The following is a 13,493-nucleotide window of genomic DNA, read 5'->3' as shown; positions in this document are numbered from 1 at the left end:
AGAGCTACGAGACTAAGTGTAACGGTCAGCTGTGCGGCAAGCAGTTGAGCTGATTTCTGTCCCATATCGATAGATTTAAAAAAAATTGAATTTTATATAATAGAAATTATTAAATAATTTAAATTAAATAATTTAAATTAATTATTTTAAATCAAGTGAAAAGTTAGTCCAAAAGTTATTTTATCTGATTTAAATTCCGCCGTTTAATAATTGTTTTTAAAAGCACTCCAAAACTTAGTCTGGTGGAAAGTGCATCCTGTGCATCTTGTAGTTTTGTAAGGTCTAACGTTCGACTCCCCCAACCCCTATATCAAAAAAAAATAATAATAATAATTGTTTTTAAAAATTCACTTTTATTAATATTTTTAAAAATATTATATCACATTAAATTAAATTAAATTTAATTTAAAAATATCATTTTTAATAATATTTTTAAAAGTATTTATATAATAAAAGAAAATATTTTTCCGAGTTTGTAAGGGTATGTTTTTATAATTTAAACAAAAAAACAAACAAGAGGACCAAAAGTATGCTATCCAGTTACCCTGAGCACTCCTCTCTCCAAGTCTGCGAGTCTGGATTCTTCTTTTTGACGCGCCTCTCTGTTTCCCCTCTCTCCTCCTATAAATACCCTTTGCCCATTTCTATGTCTTCTCTCTGCCCTTTTGGGGGTTTCTCAGAGACCAAAACGATCTCGAAACCGAGAGAGAACGAGACAGCCCCTTCTCAACAAACAACGAAAAGCCTCATTTTTCAACCCCAACGGTAACAATTTTTGAGATTTGATAGAGGATCTGATAACACACACAACCCTTATATACATATACAAAGACAAGAACACAGGTAGAGAGATTGATTGAATTGAGAGAGGGGGAGCGAGAACCAATTTGAAATTTTCCTTCTTTTCCTCTTTGGGATCTTGTCAATCTCCTTATACATTGTCTACTTTGCAAATTATTTTAACCCTTCAATTCTTCTTCCTTTCTTCTTCTTATTTTCTGGAAATCTTCTCTTTTAAACGCCATTAACCTCTCTATTTTTGTTTTTTCTCAATTCTTTTTTGCTTGAAGAGAAAATTTTTATCTTGTGATTTAAAAGTGTCTTTCTATTGATTTTTGGAAAACGAAATTAGGGCTTTTTATTAAGTGGGTTCTTGCCTGTTGTTTTCTTCCCCTCCCCCCCCCCCCCCCCCGGGGGTTTTGATCAGATCGTCAGTGTAACTGCCCTGATTATGATTTTGGACTATTTTGGGTTATGATGATCAGAAATTGATTTGGAGATTCACAGTTTGATGGGATTGTGTACCACTGTACCTAGTGTTTAATTAATGTATTTTGGCAGAAGTAGGAATCAGTAACTGGGTCTGCACATTGAATCTGCAAAACTGAAATTCTTCTGTTTGACAGAATAAGCTGAAGCACACACTTGGTGGTTGGTTTATCTGGGCTTTGTTTACGTTTAGGGGTTTGGTTTTGAGTTATTGATTCTTATAGTAAGGGGAAGCTTCTGATATTCAGTTTTGCTTATGAGCAGGTTCTGCTTTCTCTGTTGGCCTAGTGGCAAACACAAAAGATCAGATGGTTTTGGACATTCAGCATTATTTCAGGGAAAAAGGAATATTTCAGATGACATAAATTGATTTCCACTTATCTGGTCATTTTTTGTGCTTCTTCATTGTTTATTGCAATAGAATTGAGTATATAACCTTTGGTTATGGTTATACTAGTATTTGCCAGTCAAATGTTGATTGACTTTGGGCAACTCCTGAAGTGTATTTGTGAGTAAGAGGATAATTAGAGATTTTTGCCTGGGAGGTAGTTTTTTGGAGGACTATGGATTGATTTTTAGGCTGGAAATGACTGCAAGGACATGGTGCATGGAGAAGCGCATAGTTTCTGGTCTGTTCCAGTGCTGGAACATCACAATATAGTAGGAGAAGCCTTTTGTACTGTGGTTATATCCTGCTTTGCCGGTTCAAGGATCACGTGCAATGTCTCGCTGCTTTCCATTTCCTCCTCCAGGATATGAAAAGAAGGCTAGATTCGAGGATACGGAGTTGCTAAAAAAGGTTATACATTATCTTCTTAATTAAGTAGAATTGCTAGCTTCAGTTGCCTTCATGTTTCAGTGTTTCTTTCTGGCCATTCAATATCCTTATTTGTGTTGAATCATATACATTGCTTGTGATTTAACTTTGGAAAGCTTTGTTGGACTTTGGTGTTAAGGCATTATCACTTGGGGAAAAATGAAATTCTGAAGAGAGTTTGTACTCAACAAATTTTTGATAGAATTGTATGCAAACTTTGGTGCAAGGCACAAGAAAGTTTATTAGGATAGTTCATGCTAAATTTGGGAACTCCAGAAGACAACAATGAAGAAGAAAGATGACGCATATGGAGATGTTGAATATGACTTTAGGTTGCGGTTTAACAGGGATACTGTTGCAATATATTTCGGTGGAAACTCTGATGCATGTCAAAGATGGTACAAGGAACATATATCAATTGATATGGAAAGCAAGGACAAATTTACTACAGGCAACTTTCAAACTATAACATGTGATTTGCACCATTAGCTGTCTTTTGTCTGAACTATGTTGTGTTTCATTTCCCAGATTGCATCAGCGATGTGAATCTTCGTAAACCACACATTTTTATAAAATTAATGCATGTGGTGTATAACATTGATTTGAGTGTGTTGCATATGCCACAGTGTTGAGGAGGAATTTGGCATCCCAAGAGGAGGGGGAGTTTATGTTATCCAGCCTTGTGAAATCCCAGGCTTTATCCCTGGGATTTCACAAAATAGGGCCTTTATTGCATACGAATTTTATTTAATATCTTGATTGTGTGTTATAAATGATGCATGCAATTTGGTTAACCTTGGGCCTTAATATGATTTGGCACCTTTTATTCACTGATCAAGTTTGTTAAGAGTTCAAAGTATTTTATGGTCGCATGCCATCTGAAGTGGTTAGAAAGTATTCAGTGTGATTTCTTCTATTTGTAAATAGACTGCTGATTTACTACTATTTTCTTGTTTATGCTCTATTTTACTTTAGGGGGGGAGTACATGTTTGGGAGCCCTTAGATGTATTGTTCTTTAATCAACATTTAGGCTTCTTTAATCAACATTTAGGGTTCTTTAACCAACATTTAGGGTAATCTACAAGTTAGTAACTAAGGTATGATAAAAAAACTCAGCTTAATTCCTCTATTTTGAAGGAGAACTAGTTTCCTAGTTATATTTCTATTAAAAAATAGTCATCTGTTAAAATTCACTGTCAATGCATTGAAGGCAGTAATAGTTTAGTCTATTGCAATTCGCTTTCTGTAATAATTTAGTCCCAGTAGTTTTAATATTTATAATAATTTAGTTTTGAATATGGGTTGGCTGTTTCAATTATGAGATAAAACATAGGAACTAAACTATAAATCACCTTAACATGTATAATTATACATGATATAATTTATTCAATTTAGCTTAGTTGATAAGAGGCAGATTATGGGCATGCTTTACATGCTAGATAAAATTGGTAGTGTTTATTTACTAATTTCTATTACAAAACATGCTAATTTCTTTCTCCTTGCATTTGTGACATGATTGTGTATTATGATAGGTAACTGTTAAGATGTGGCTAGATAATATAGAGAGAGGGTTGTTATGTAGATGAATACGTTATCTGTTATTCAAATATTATGTATTTAACAGTAGTCTGGTTTTCTAATGGTGATAAGTCAATTTAATTTCACCACTTGCTTAATTGATAGAAAACAAAAATTATTTGTGAGGTTAGGAAACATATTTCTATATTGGACATGGTGGGATAGGATTTGTGTATGAGTTGATAAAAGCTTGTCTGGCACTGTAGATTGCTTTTCGCAGTGCTTTGTGCTCATTGGACCATGTTTTTGGAAAAGCTAGATTTTCCAGCTTTCTCTAAACCATTGTCCATTAGCATCTGCGGAAACATGCACACACACACACACACACATAAAAGGAGAGAGAGATAGCAAAAAGAAAAAAGACAGTCTTGATGAGCACAGCTGGAATTGCATTAGCAACTGGCTTATTGTGAAAAATAGCCTAGTATAGCAAAAGTTTTTTCCTTTTATATTTTAAAAAAAATATCTTGCTTCATTGAGTCAATAACTTTTTGTGGTTTTGCCCATTTTTTTCTGAAAAGTAAATGAATATCAATGACATAATTCGTGGTCCTGCGTTTGATATAAAACTATTAGTGGTTTATTTGGTTGGTTTTTCTTGCACCATATAAATTGGCTCGATATCTCTTGAATTGAAATGTGAGAACTTAAAATACAAATTAGAATTTCTAATGCAGGATTATGTGCAAATGACGTAGCCTTTTTTAAAATATTTCATGTATGAGAATGATTAATAAACAGAACAAACAGCACTGCACTAGTTGTGAGATAACAAGCTAGGGAATAATAAACACAATAAAGACATGTCGACTCATATCTTGTTATTGAAAGCTTTGATATTAAAAGAAATATACTTTTATACTGAGAAAGCATCTGGAAATCGAAATTGCTACCTGTGCCAATCACTATGCCATTGCCAATGTATGAGGCAATCATAACAAACAAAAGGATGTTTGAAGTTTTGATTTAGCTAGGTTGTTTAATAATATTCTTACTGATGAAAATCTGCCCATAACCCTAGCTCAATTAAAATAGTGGGCCTTTAATCAACCTCCATTAATCGAAGGAAGCTTCTTGCAAGCATGGTGGGGGAAGCAAGTTGGTTAACTTGCATTGGGAGTTTGAGAAGGTGGTGGCAAAATCATTGGACTTACATAGCTATGAATGGCCATTTGCTAAAGTTTGAGTGGGCACAGATTTGAGATATTGTGGTCTGTGCAAGTGAAGAACTGTTTATATCAAATCTTTTGAGAGGGTAAACACCATTGGTTATATTAGGATAAAAGGTTATGAGTGTGAGGTTGATTGGTGTTTGTATTATTTTTTTCTTCAGAGTGGATTGATTTTTGGAGTAGGCAAAAAGCTGAGCCACTTAATGTTCCAATTATTTCCTGATTGCAAGTATATTTTTTACAATAATCTAGAAATTATCTTTAGAAACTTAATGTTCTTTTGTAGAAGTTAATGCAAGATGAAGAAAGATTGTTTTCCCTTGATCATATGGGAAACTTTTGCACTTACAGGGAAAGGATCTTCACTATTATAAATTATAATAAAGGGAAGCGGATGTTTTAAGTGATGCTTTCTTTGCAGTATGAATGAAGCAACTAGTTAGTCGTTTCTTGTCCCATGGCAAATATGGGGTGGACAACAGTGTGAAGTGAAAAGAATATTTGAGCTTTTATGGGAGAGGAATAGTTTGTCTTCCTGTCTAGTGGTCAATGGTTTTTCATTCTACTAGCTGATACAATGTGCATGTTTCTTGATTCTCAGTCTAAATGTCTTCCTGGAAGCATTGTGTTGTGCCTTTGATGCGTGGCATTTATACACTTTCATTCCCCAGGGAGTGGCTTGCTTGAATCTAAATTTACTGTCGTAACTGACACAATTGATAGCTCATTTTTGTTTTTCTCTGCCATTTTCAATTTCAAGGATTTATTTATTTATTGTAAAAATAGTTTTTGGCAAAAAGTCTAACTTTGCTCCTAAACTTTTCATTAAAGTCACAAATCAGCACAATTTGACCTGTTTGACCAGATAAAACCTTGAACTTTACTTTTAAATCCAAATAAATCTTGATCAAATAAAATATTATTTTTTAAATAATAAAAAAATAATTTTTATACTTTTATATGTTAAAAATTATTTTCTGTTTTTAATTAAAATAGAAATAAAAAAGTAAATGATTTTTTATATTTAAAAATTATAGAATAATAATATTTTGTTGTTCTGGAAATAACACACTATTGGGTTAGCACTTATTTGGACTTCAAATGAAAAAAGTTCTATGGTTTTAGTTTATGTCCATTAATCCCAGTGGTAGCAAATGAAAGAGTATACAAATAGTAGATAATTTCCAAGTGCAATAGCAGAAAATCACTTATAAAGTTGGCCAGGTCTGGAAGGATGTGATCATAGTTTCAGTAGTAAATTAAATCTGTTTTCCCTAGTAAAACTTGCTCTGCTTTTTATATCTGCATGACAGTAATTTTTTACAATTTGTTGTATTCAATTGTCTTCACCATAATATTTATTTTTATCAACTTTCTTATATGTTGTTGTTGTGCTGTTAGAATGTGTATGCGCATAACGTTTATGTTGACTATATTATCTCCCTCCTATTTTAGGAGTGGATAGAAGTGTCAATGTGATTACTAGTGCTGTTAATCTTCTTGCATCTATTTACCTGTTGTTACCCTTCAATTTTTCAGGAGAAGCCTGAGGAGAAAAAGCACAAAAAGGACAAGGAGAAAAAAAAGAGAGTGGGTAAGGAGAAAAGGGATAAAGATAGAAGTAAAGAAAAACAAAGAGAAAAGAAGGATCGAAAAGAGAAGCACAAAGACAAGGACAAGGATAGAGATAAAGAGAAAAACAGGACTTCAGATGAGAAGAAAGTTGAAGGGCAGCCAAGCTTCTATAATGGACAAAAGTTGCGTTCAAACAGCCTGCAAAATAATGAGATCAAGGATTCTTTATATGTGCAGGAATTGGCCAGAAGAATTAAGGATGAAGATAAGGCATCGGGAAGCCAAATGCTGCATAAGGTTGTTGCTACAAATCGAAGAGGAGGTGAGGTGCAGGGAATGGTTGTGGAGGGAAATGTTGGTAATCAACCTGAGGAAAAAGGAAATTTTAATAATAGGAATGAAGATCATAACGGAATCAATGGGCAAAAAAATCAATTTGACACCAGAGTTTTGGGACAAGGAATTGTCAAGCTGGTGGAAAAGAAGCATGCTGAGAAGCAAACGGAGGGAAAAGAGATGGGCAAACACAAGGAAAGTGATGGTAAGGGTGACAAGCACAAAGGCAGAGACCAGGAGAAGCATAGGAAAAGAAAGGATAAAGACCGGAATAAGGAAGAGGAAGAGGAGGAGGAGAAAGTGAAGGAGATAACTGAACCAAATAAGAAGCTTAAATTAAAAGAAAATGTCCCTCAACTGGAAGAGGGTAGCAAGGACCCACTAGATTTCCGAAATCACAAAGCATCAGACACAAATCCTGCTACTGAAGGAAATCTGGGAAAAAGAAAGGAGCTTGGAAAAAATGGATATTTACTTGGTGAGTCGTTTTCTTTATTGTACATTTATCACACTGCAGTGTATCTATCTGTCTGTTGCATGGAACCTGTTATGGTAATAATGCATCATGGTAATTGGATGGTCTAATATTTAGCTACCTGTTCTCTGGTGCAGTAATAATGGGATGTTTTTCCACTCAGAGAACTTAAACTAAAATCTAGATCAAGTTGCCATTGATGATTTTATAGGCTCTGAATGTGTTCTTTATCTTCTATGGGCAGTTCTTCTGATGGTGTTGTTAGTCGAATTATGCAGATCTAGCTTCATTTCAACTTATTGTATGTTGGACCTCATTTTTATTTGTTTTTAAATTCTTCACAGACAATGGGAGTCGGCCTAATAAATTTCCAAAATCTTCATCTTCTTTTTCACTTGCTGAAAATGGAAAGAAACTGGAACAGTGCCGAACTATTATTCAGTCATCTGAAAAGCAGGGGTTAGCTAATAATCATAAAGTGGATGTCAAGAAACGGAAGCTTAATGGATTGATAGCTGCTCAACAGCCCAATATATGCTCAACAAAGCCTTCGCCCGTTGACATTCTGGCTTATGAGAATGGTGAAACTCCTTCAAAACCACATCCTGACATGAAAAATCTGAGTCAGATACTTTATATACCAGAAATGGAGAAGTGGCCTGATGATGATGACCAGGAATGGCTGTTCAGCAGTAATTATTCAGAGTCAAAAAAACCCAGCAGTGGTTATCCTGTGGCTGATGGAATGCTGCAAGTATGGGCAGAAGCTCTTCGGATAGACTCTGCAGACATTTCAGCACTGCCCTACGTCATTCCTTACTGATTTAGTACTAAATCAAAAGGAGTATCCCTTCTAAAATTCCCTGGGTGGCTGTTAGCCTCTAGGGATCACTGGGGAGGTATGCTGGCATCTGGGTCTTGAGATTATTGGTCTGCTCGCGGATGTTCTTTCATTGTTTGCCCATCCCAGATCAGTTTGTTAAGGTACAGAAAGTATTCTGATCTCTATTGCAGTAAATGTTGATGGTGTCTGATTTTCCTTGTCACTGGCATAAACTAATTATTTTTTGTTGCATTCTTTCAGGATTGTTGACTGACTTGTACTTGCTTAGAACAGCCACCATTGGGTTTTCATCCGAAGAAACTTTCCTCGAGTGAACTGGTGAGATAAAAGGACATTGGACCTAAAAGTTTGAGATGGTTAGTTCTGATTTTTATTAGCTTTAGAGCTAAAACATATAGGTTAGGTGAGAGTTGCAGCGTTCCCGTGGGCAGTGTTCGCACATATTTTTTATGCGTAATGATTGATGGTATACGTATTTGTAAAGCTGGAGGGCAAAATGAAATAGGCAAACCAATTCATCTGTGAACTTATGGTTTTTCTCGTCTTTTTGAATGTAGGATAGCAAAATTTTCTCTTGGTTTTTCTCTTGTTTTTAAGGACTAAGAAATAATATTTTCAATTTACTTTCTTTCCTGCCCTTCCATTTTTCCTTATTCCTTCCCTCGATTCCAGCACTTTCGATATGCAGATGGTGTCTACTTGCATGGCGGAAGTCGCTTTCAGATCCAGCAGAGTTGTTTAGGGGGAACGGGAAAAGTTATTTTTGGTCCCTGAATCTTATTACTAATAGCATTTGAGTCTACATTTTGAAAATTAATTTATATAGACCAAAAGTTAATCCAATTAAAACTAATGTACCATTAACGATAAATGCATTTTTTGCATGTGCCTCCTGCCAGTTTGAAGTAATGGTTGGATCGTGACTGCAATGGAGTAGCTCATATCTCTTTTGAGCATTTCTTCTATGTTCACCTTTAAAAAAAAAAGAAAAGAAAAGCAGTTACATCACAAATATAATCAAATGTGTCCATTCTTTTACTGCTTAAACATCACACTTGCACACGACATACGGTAGATACTATGATTTTTCAATCCCCATTCATGAGATAGAAACCTCACTTATTGCTTTATTCATATATCAACCATCTTATCTTGGCTCAGTGGTCAACAAAACCATCTGTCAAAAATTATTTTACTGTAATCCTCCAGAAGTAGTAGGATTTGGAATGCTCTGCAAAAACATGGCCCTTGCAACTGGATCTGTTCAGAATCGACCCAGTTCAGCAATTGTAGCTGTATTACTTCCGAACTTCTCAACACCTCTAGAAATCATGCAAGTATGTTCAGCCTCCACAACCACCATCACATCTCCTCCTAAAATTGATGAAACAGTCTCTGCAATCTGCCGAGTAAGCCTTTCCTGCACTTGGAAGTAACCGATATGTACAACTCCATAAAAGGGTAGTAAATGATGCTCGCACTGAGACCAGAACGACAAGTTCAACTCAGAATGTATTTGTTCTTCATTGCGTCCGCTGATATCTCCATTGGCTTTAAGGGTATCTGTCCGGCCGCAACAAAAGCCATTCAACTTCATCTCCAGTTTTGTATTCTGGAAGTTCATCAACCACTTCACGAAACGACTAGGAGTTCCAACAAGCGCTTTCCTCAATGGGTCTTCTCCCAAAGAGCTAAGAATCGAGGCCGCTGCAGCGACCATTCCTGGGTTGGATGGTGCAGTTATGGATTTTAATGGACAGGGTAAAAAAAAATTTAAGATCCTACAAGAAGAGCGAGCTTGAGTTAAGGGAACAAGGACCTTTGGTTCCATAGAGGAGGGCCTTGGCAACACGAAATGGGGTCTTTTTGAGACCTTCTCTGTTAATATCCTCGCCAAGACCTTTCAATAGAACTGTCACAGCATTCTGAATAGCTAAAGTCTCTGGTTGTTCTTCAAGTCCCAGCTTAGTGTAGTCGAATTTCGCTCCACTCTCAAGCTCCACATTGAAATTCTCCTCATCCAAGCTACCCATTGACAGACCACAAACTCTACCCAGAGTAGTAGCACTGATCCCGAAGAAAGAGAACAAAAGAGAAGTTGTTGAATCAAAATCCAACAATGGAACAGGAAGAACAATTGATTTTTGAGGTGCCCAAAGAACCAAAACAAAATAAATGTAATTATATTAAAAGGAAGCAAAAAACCCAGCAATGAATGAATAAGAAAATTAAAAATCTGAGCTACCCAGGAGAAGAACAAGAGCAAAACAATGGGTAACAAAGAAAAATGGAGGGGATGAAGAAGAAGAAGAAGAAGAAGAAGAAGGAAGCAGAAGGTTTGTGAATGTTAAGAGCAAAGAGAAAAGTGTAGCCGTTGATCAATGGAATATGCGGATCACTTGGTTATCTTGCTTTCCCCATCGAAATGCGGACTCCAATCACCAGTTGAAGGCTCGGGCAGTCAGCACTTCTCTTCCTAAATCTTTGAAGGAGTGCTCGCCCAGGTTCTGATGAGTCCTCCCTCGCTCTTTGCATATAAATAGCAGGGCATGGGATAAATTACTATAAAGTTTCTAAACTTTTAGGAAATTAGTTAATTCATCCTTATTTCAAATTTTATTTTAAATCTATTCAATTAAAAAGTTCGATATTTTATTAAATTAACTCTTTAATAATTCTATTAAAAATATCAAATATTTTAAATTATTTATATTATTTAATTTTATAATTTTAATTATATATATTATTTACTTTTTTATAATTATAGTCATTAATTCTAACTCATATATATTAGATGTTTAATAAATTATATCTAATTATTATTATTATTATATAAAATGATTAATAGGATATATACTAATTTATTATATTTAAAAAAATATTAATTTATTAATTTATTATATAATATATATATAATAATTGTAATAATCGCAAAAGAAAATATATTTTTAGGTTTGTTATAATTAAAACATGTATTTTTTTATTAAATTCTAAACTTTTAAAATTACTCTAAATTCAGTCTACAATTTTAAAAACTTAATGAAATTAACAACTTTCACAATAGAATTAATAATAATTTAAAATTTTAAAATAAAATTATTAAATTTTTTAAAAAATAGAGTTTAATGGAAAAAAATAACATAGAGTAAAATTATAAAGAAATTAAAGTACATAATTTTTTATGATTTTCTTTAATAATTAAAAATATAATTATTTTTATGTACATATATAATTTTTTATATAATAATGAATATTATAATTAATTTAATTATTATTTATAATATTTTTAATTTATATATTGTATTTGTAATCTTAAATAATTTATTAATGTAAAATTTTTTAATTTTAAAATCATAATTAATAAATTATAAATTAAATAAAAAATAAAATAAAAACAGTTACCAAATAAATTTAATTTTAGAGTTATTCTGATAGACTATCCAATTTATAAATGTTTACCAAACGATTAATTTAACTATTTAGATCTCTATAATTAATCTGTTCAAATTAAAATTCTCTCCATTTATTTTTATTATTAAAAATATAAAAATATATTTATTACTTATTTTTTAAATAGATAAATTATATTTAATTTTTAAAATTATGAATCGATTTTTATATTTTTAAAAGTTTATACTTAAATGATATTGTTTTAGCTAAAATAATATATTAATAATAAAATCGGTTTCTGTAAATAAATAAACAACAGTATTTTAAATTTATCTTAAAGTCTTTGAATTTTTTTGTCAATTTAAAATTAAAAATAAATATTAATTTAGAGTTAAAAATAAAATATTTATAAATTTAAGGTTGGATGAAAATTTTATAAAAGGGCGTCAAAATCTTGACGTTTAAACAAAATTAGATTTTATTATTAATATTTAAATAGCATCTCTAAATATATTATAATAATATATTTATATTATATTAATTTAATAATATTATTTGTATTATATTTTTATAATAATAAATATTTTTTATAATTTTAATATATTAATATTTAATAAATTTTATTATTAATATTTAAATAAAAAATTATTGGTATGATATAACTTTAAGGTTATAAAATTAATATTATATTGTGATTAGATGTATAAAATCAATTCGATTGTAATTAGATGTATAAAAATAATTCAATGATATCGTATATATTTATTGAGTGATAAATTTTTTTTATTATTTTTAATAAATTAATATAGTAATATTATAATTAAATAATATCAAATCTGAAACACGTTTATTCAAATAATACTATTATTTCATAATTCTATAAAGTATTAATATCAGTTATAAATTTATTGATATATAGTTATTATATTTTATAAAAATACTTTTTATATATAAAAGTATTATAAAAATTAATAGTAAGGAGTCGGTACATAAAAATATTTAAAATTATAATATTATCATGATATTAAATTTATACAAGATCATTTTATTAAATTAATTATTTATTTTATTTATTTTTTTAAATTATAAATAATTCAATAATCGCATGTAATATTTAAAATTATTATATCATTTTGCTATTAGATATTATATGAGAATAATAAATTATTTATAATTTATTAAAGAAAAATTAATTAATTAATTAATTTAATCATAGAATAAATTAATTAAATTTATTATTTTTAATAAATTATAAATAATTAGATGATTATGTATAACAATTTTATTTCCTTATATAATTTTAATATCATAAAATTAATATTATTTTATAATTATATATATTATTATAAAATTAATATTATTATATGATTATATATAACTGCACAATAGCAATTTAATAAAAAAATAAATTTAATTTTTATAATTTTAAATATTTATATTAATTAATTAATTTATTTATTTATTTATTTTGATTAAATATTTAATTCAATATTTTTGTACATACATTTGATAATAAGATAATATTATAATTTTAAATATTTTTTGCAGTTTTTTTATTAATTTTTATAATATTTTTATATATTAAAAATAATAAAATATATAAAATATAATAATTATATATCAATAAATTTATAACTGATAAATAAATTTATAATTAGTATTATTTAATTATAATATTATTATAATAATATATTAAAATTAATAAAATATATTATACAAAATTTATTATTATAAAAAATATAATATAAATAAAATTATTTAAATTAATATAATATAAAAAAATATATTAATTAATTAATATAATTATAATATCTTAATAATTAAAAAATAAATAATAAATAAATCGTGGCGTGGACCATTCCTAAAAAATAAAAAAAATAAATAGTAGTTTGCCGCTACTTTTAGAGTGGCTAGACCATTATTTAAAAGAAAAAATTTGGTATTTTTATAAAAAGAGCTATGTTCTTGTGCCTTTTATAAAGGCGTTAGAAATCAATTTTGATACTACCTGTTAAGTTAAATTTTAAATTCATAAA

At 30.5% G+C, this 13,493-nt stretch overlaps 2 protein-coding genes across 5 annotated transcripts; one reads left to right on the top strand and one right to left on the bottom strand.

Moving 5' to 3' along the window:
• Positions 1-569: 569 nt before the first annotated feature.
• LOC110629875 (myb-like protein X) lies at positions 570-8,700 on the top strand. Of its 4 annotated transcripts, none has more exons than XM_021777060.2 (5): positions 570-765; positions 1,534-2,537; positions 6,377-7,226; positions 7,568-8,207; positions 8,308-8,700. In XM_021777060.2, exons 2-4 carry the CDS (start codon positions 2,385-2,387, stop codon positions 8,044-8,046), a joined length of 1,482 nt encoding a protein of 493 aa, XP_021632752.1. In that variant the 5' UTR covers positions 570-765; positions 1,534-2,384; the 3' UTR covers positions 8,047-8,207; positions 8,308-8,700. The 4 variants fall into 4 exon arrangements, with proteins under 4 accessions (XP_021632752.1, XP_021632750.1, XP_043805524.1 ...); XM_021777058.2 differs by having other exon boundaries at positions 570-843; XM_043949589.1 differs by having other exon boundaries at positions 570-2,068; positions 2,226-2,537.
• Positions 8,701-9,166: 466 nt separating this feature from the next.
• Positions 9,167-10,100, bottom strand: LOC110629877 (GTP cyclohydrolase 1). The gene is made up of 2 exons (XM_043949782.1): positions 9,941-10,100; positions 9,167-9,864 (listed from the first exon to the last, which is right to left on the bottom strand). Exons 1-2 carry the CDS (start codon positions 10,098-10,100, stop codon positions 9,332-9,334), a joined length of 693 nt encoding a protein of 230 aa, XP_043805717.1. The 3' UTR covers positions 9,167-9,331.
• Positions 10,101-13,493: the final 3,393 nt, after the last annotated feature.

Source organism: Manihot esculenta, chromosome 13 (genome assembly GCF_001659605.2).
Source record: "Manihot esculenta cultivar AM560-2 chromosome 13, M.esculenta_v8, whole genome shotgun sequence".
Taxonomy (NCBI): domain Eukaryota; kingdom Viridiplantae; phylum Streptophyta; class Magnoliopsida; order Malpighiales; family Euphorbiaceae; genus Manihot; species Manihot esculenta.
Note: the sequence above shows the minus strand (reverse complement) of the source record. Positions and strands in the feature narration are given on the sequence as shown.

Coding starts and splice junctions, on each gene's coding strand:
- LOC110629877 (XM_043949782.1), bottom strand. CDS start 10,100: ATGGGTAGCTTGGATGAGGAGAATTTCAATGTGGAGCTTGAGAGTGGA. Junction 9,865..9,940: donor CGAGGATATTAACAGAGAAG/GTCTCAAAAAGA, acceptor CCTTAACTCAAG/CTCGCTCTTCTTGTAGGATC.
- LOC110629875 (XM_021777060.2), top strand. CDS start 2,385: ATGACGCATATGGAGATGTTGAATATGACTTTAGGTTGCGGTTTAACA. Junction 2,538..6,376: donor CAAGGACAAATTTACTACAG/GCAACTTTCAAA, acceptor TCAATTTTTCAG/GAGAAGCCTGAGGAGAAAAA. Junction 7,227..7,567: donor AAAAAATGGATATTTACTTG/GTGAGTCGTTTT, acceptor AATTCTTCACAG/ACAATGGGAGTCGGCCTAAT.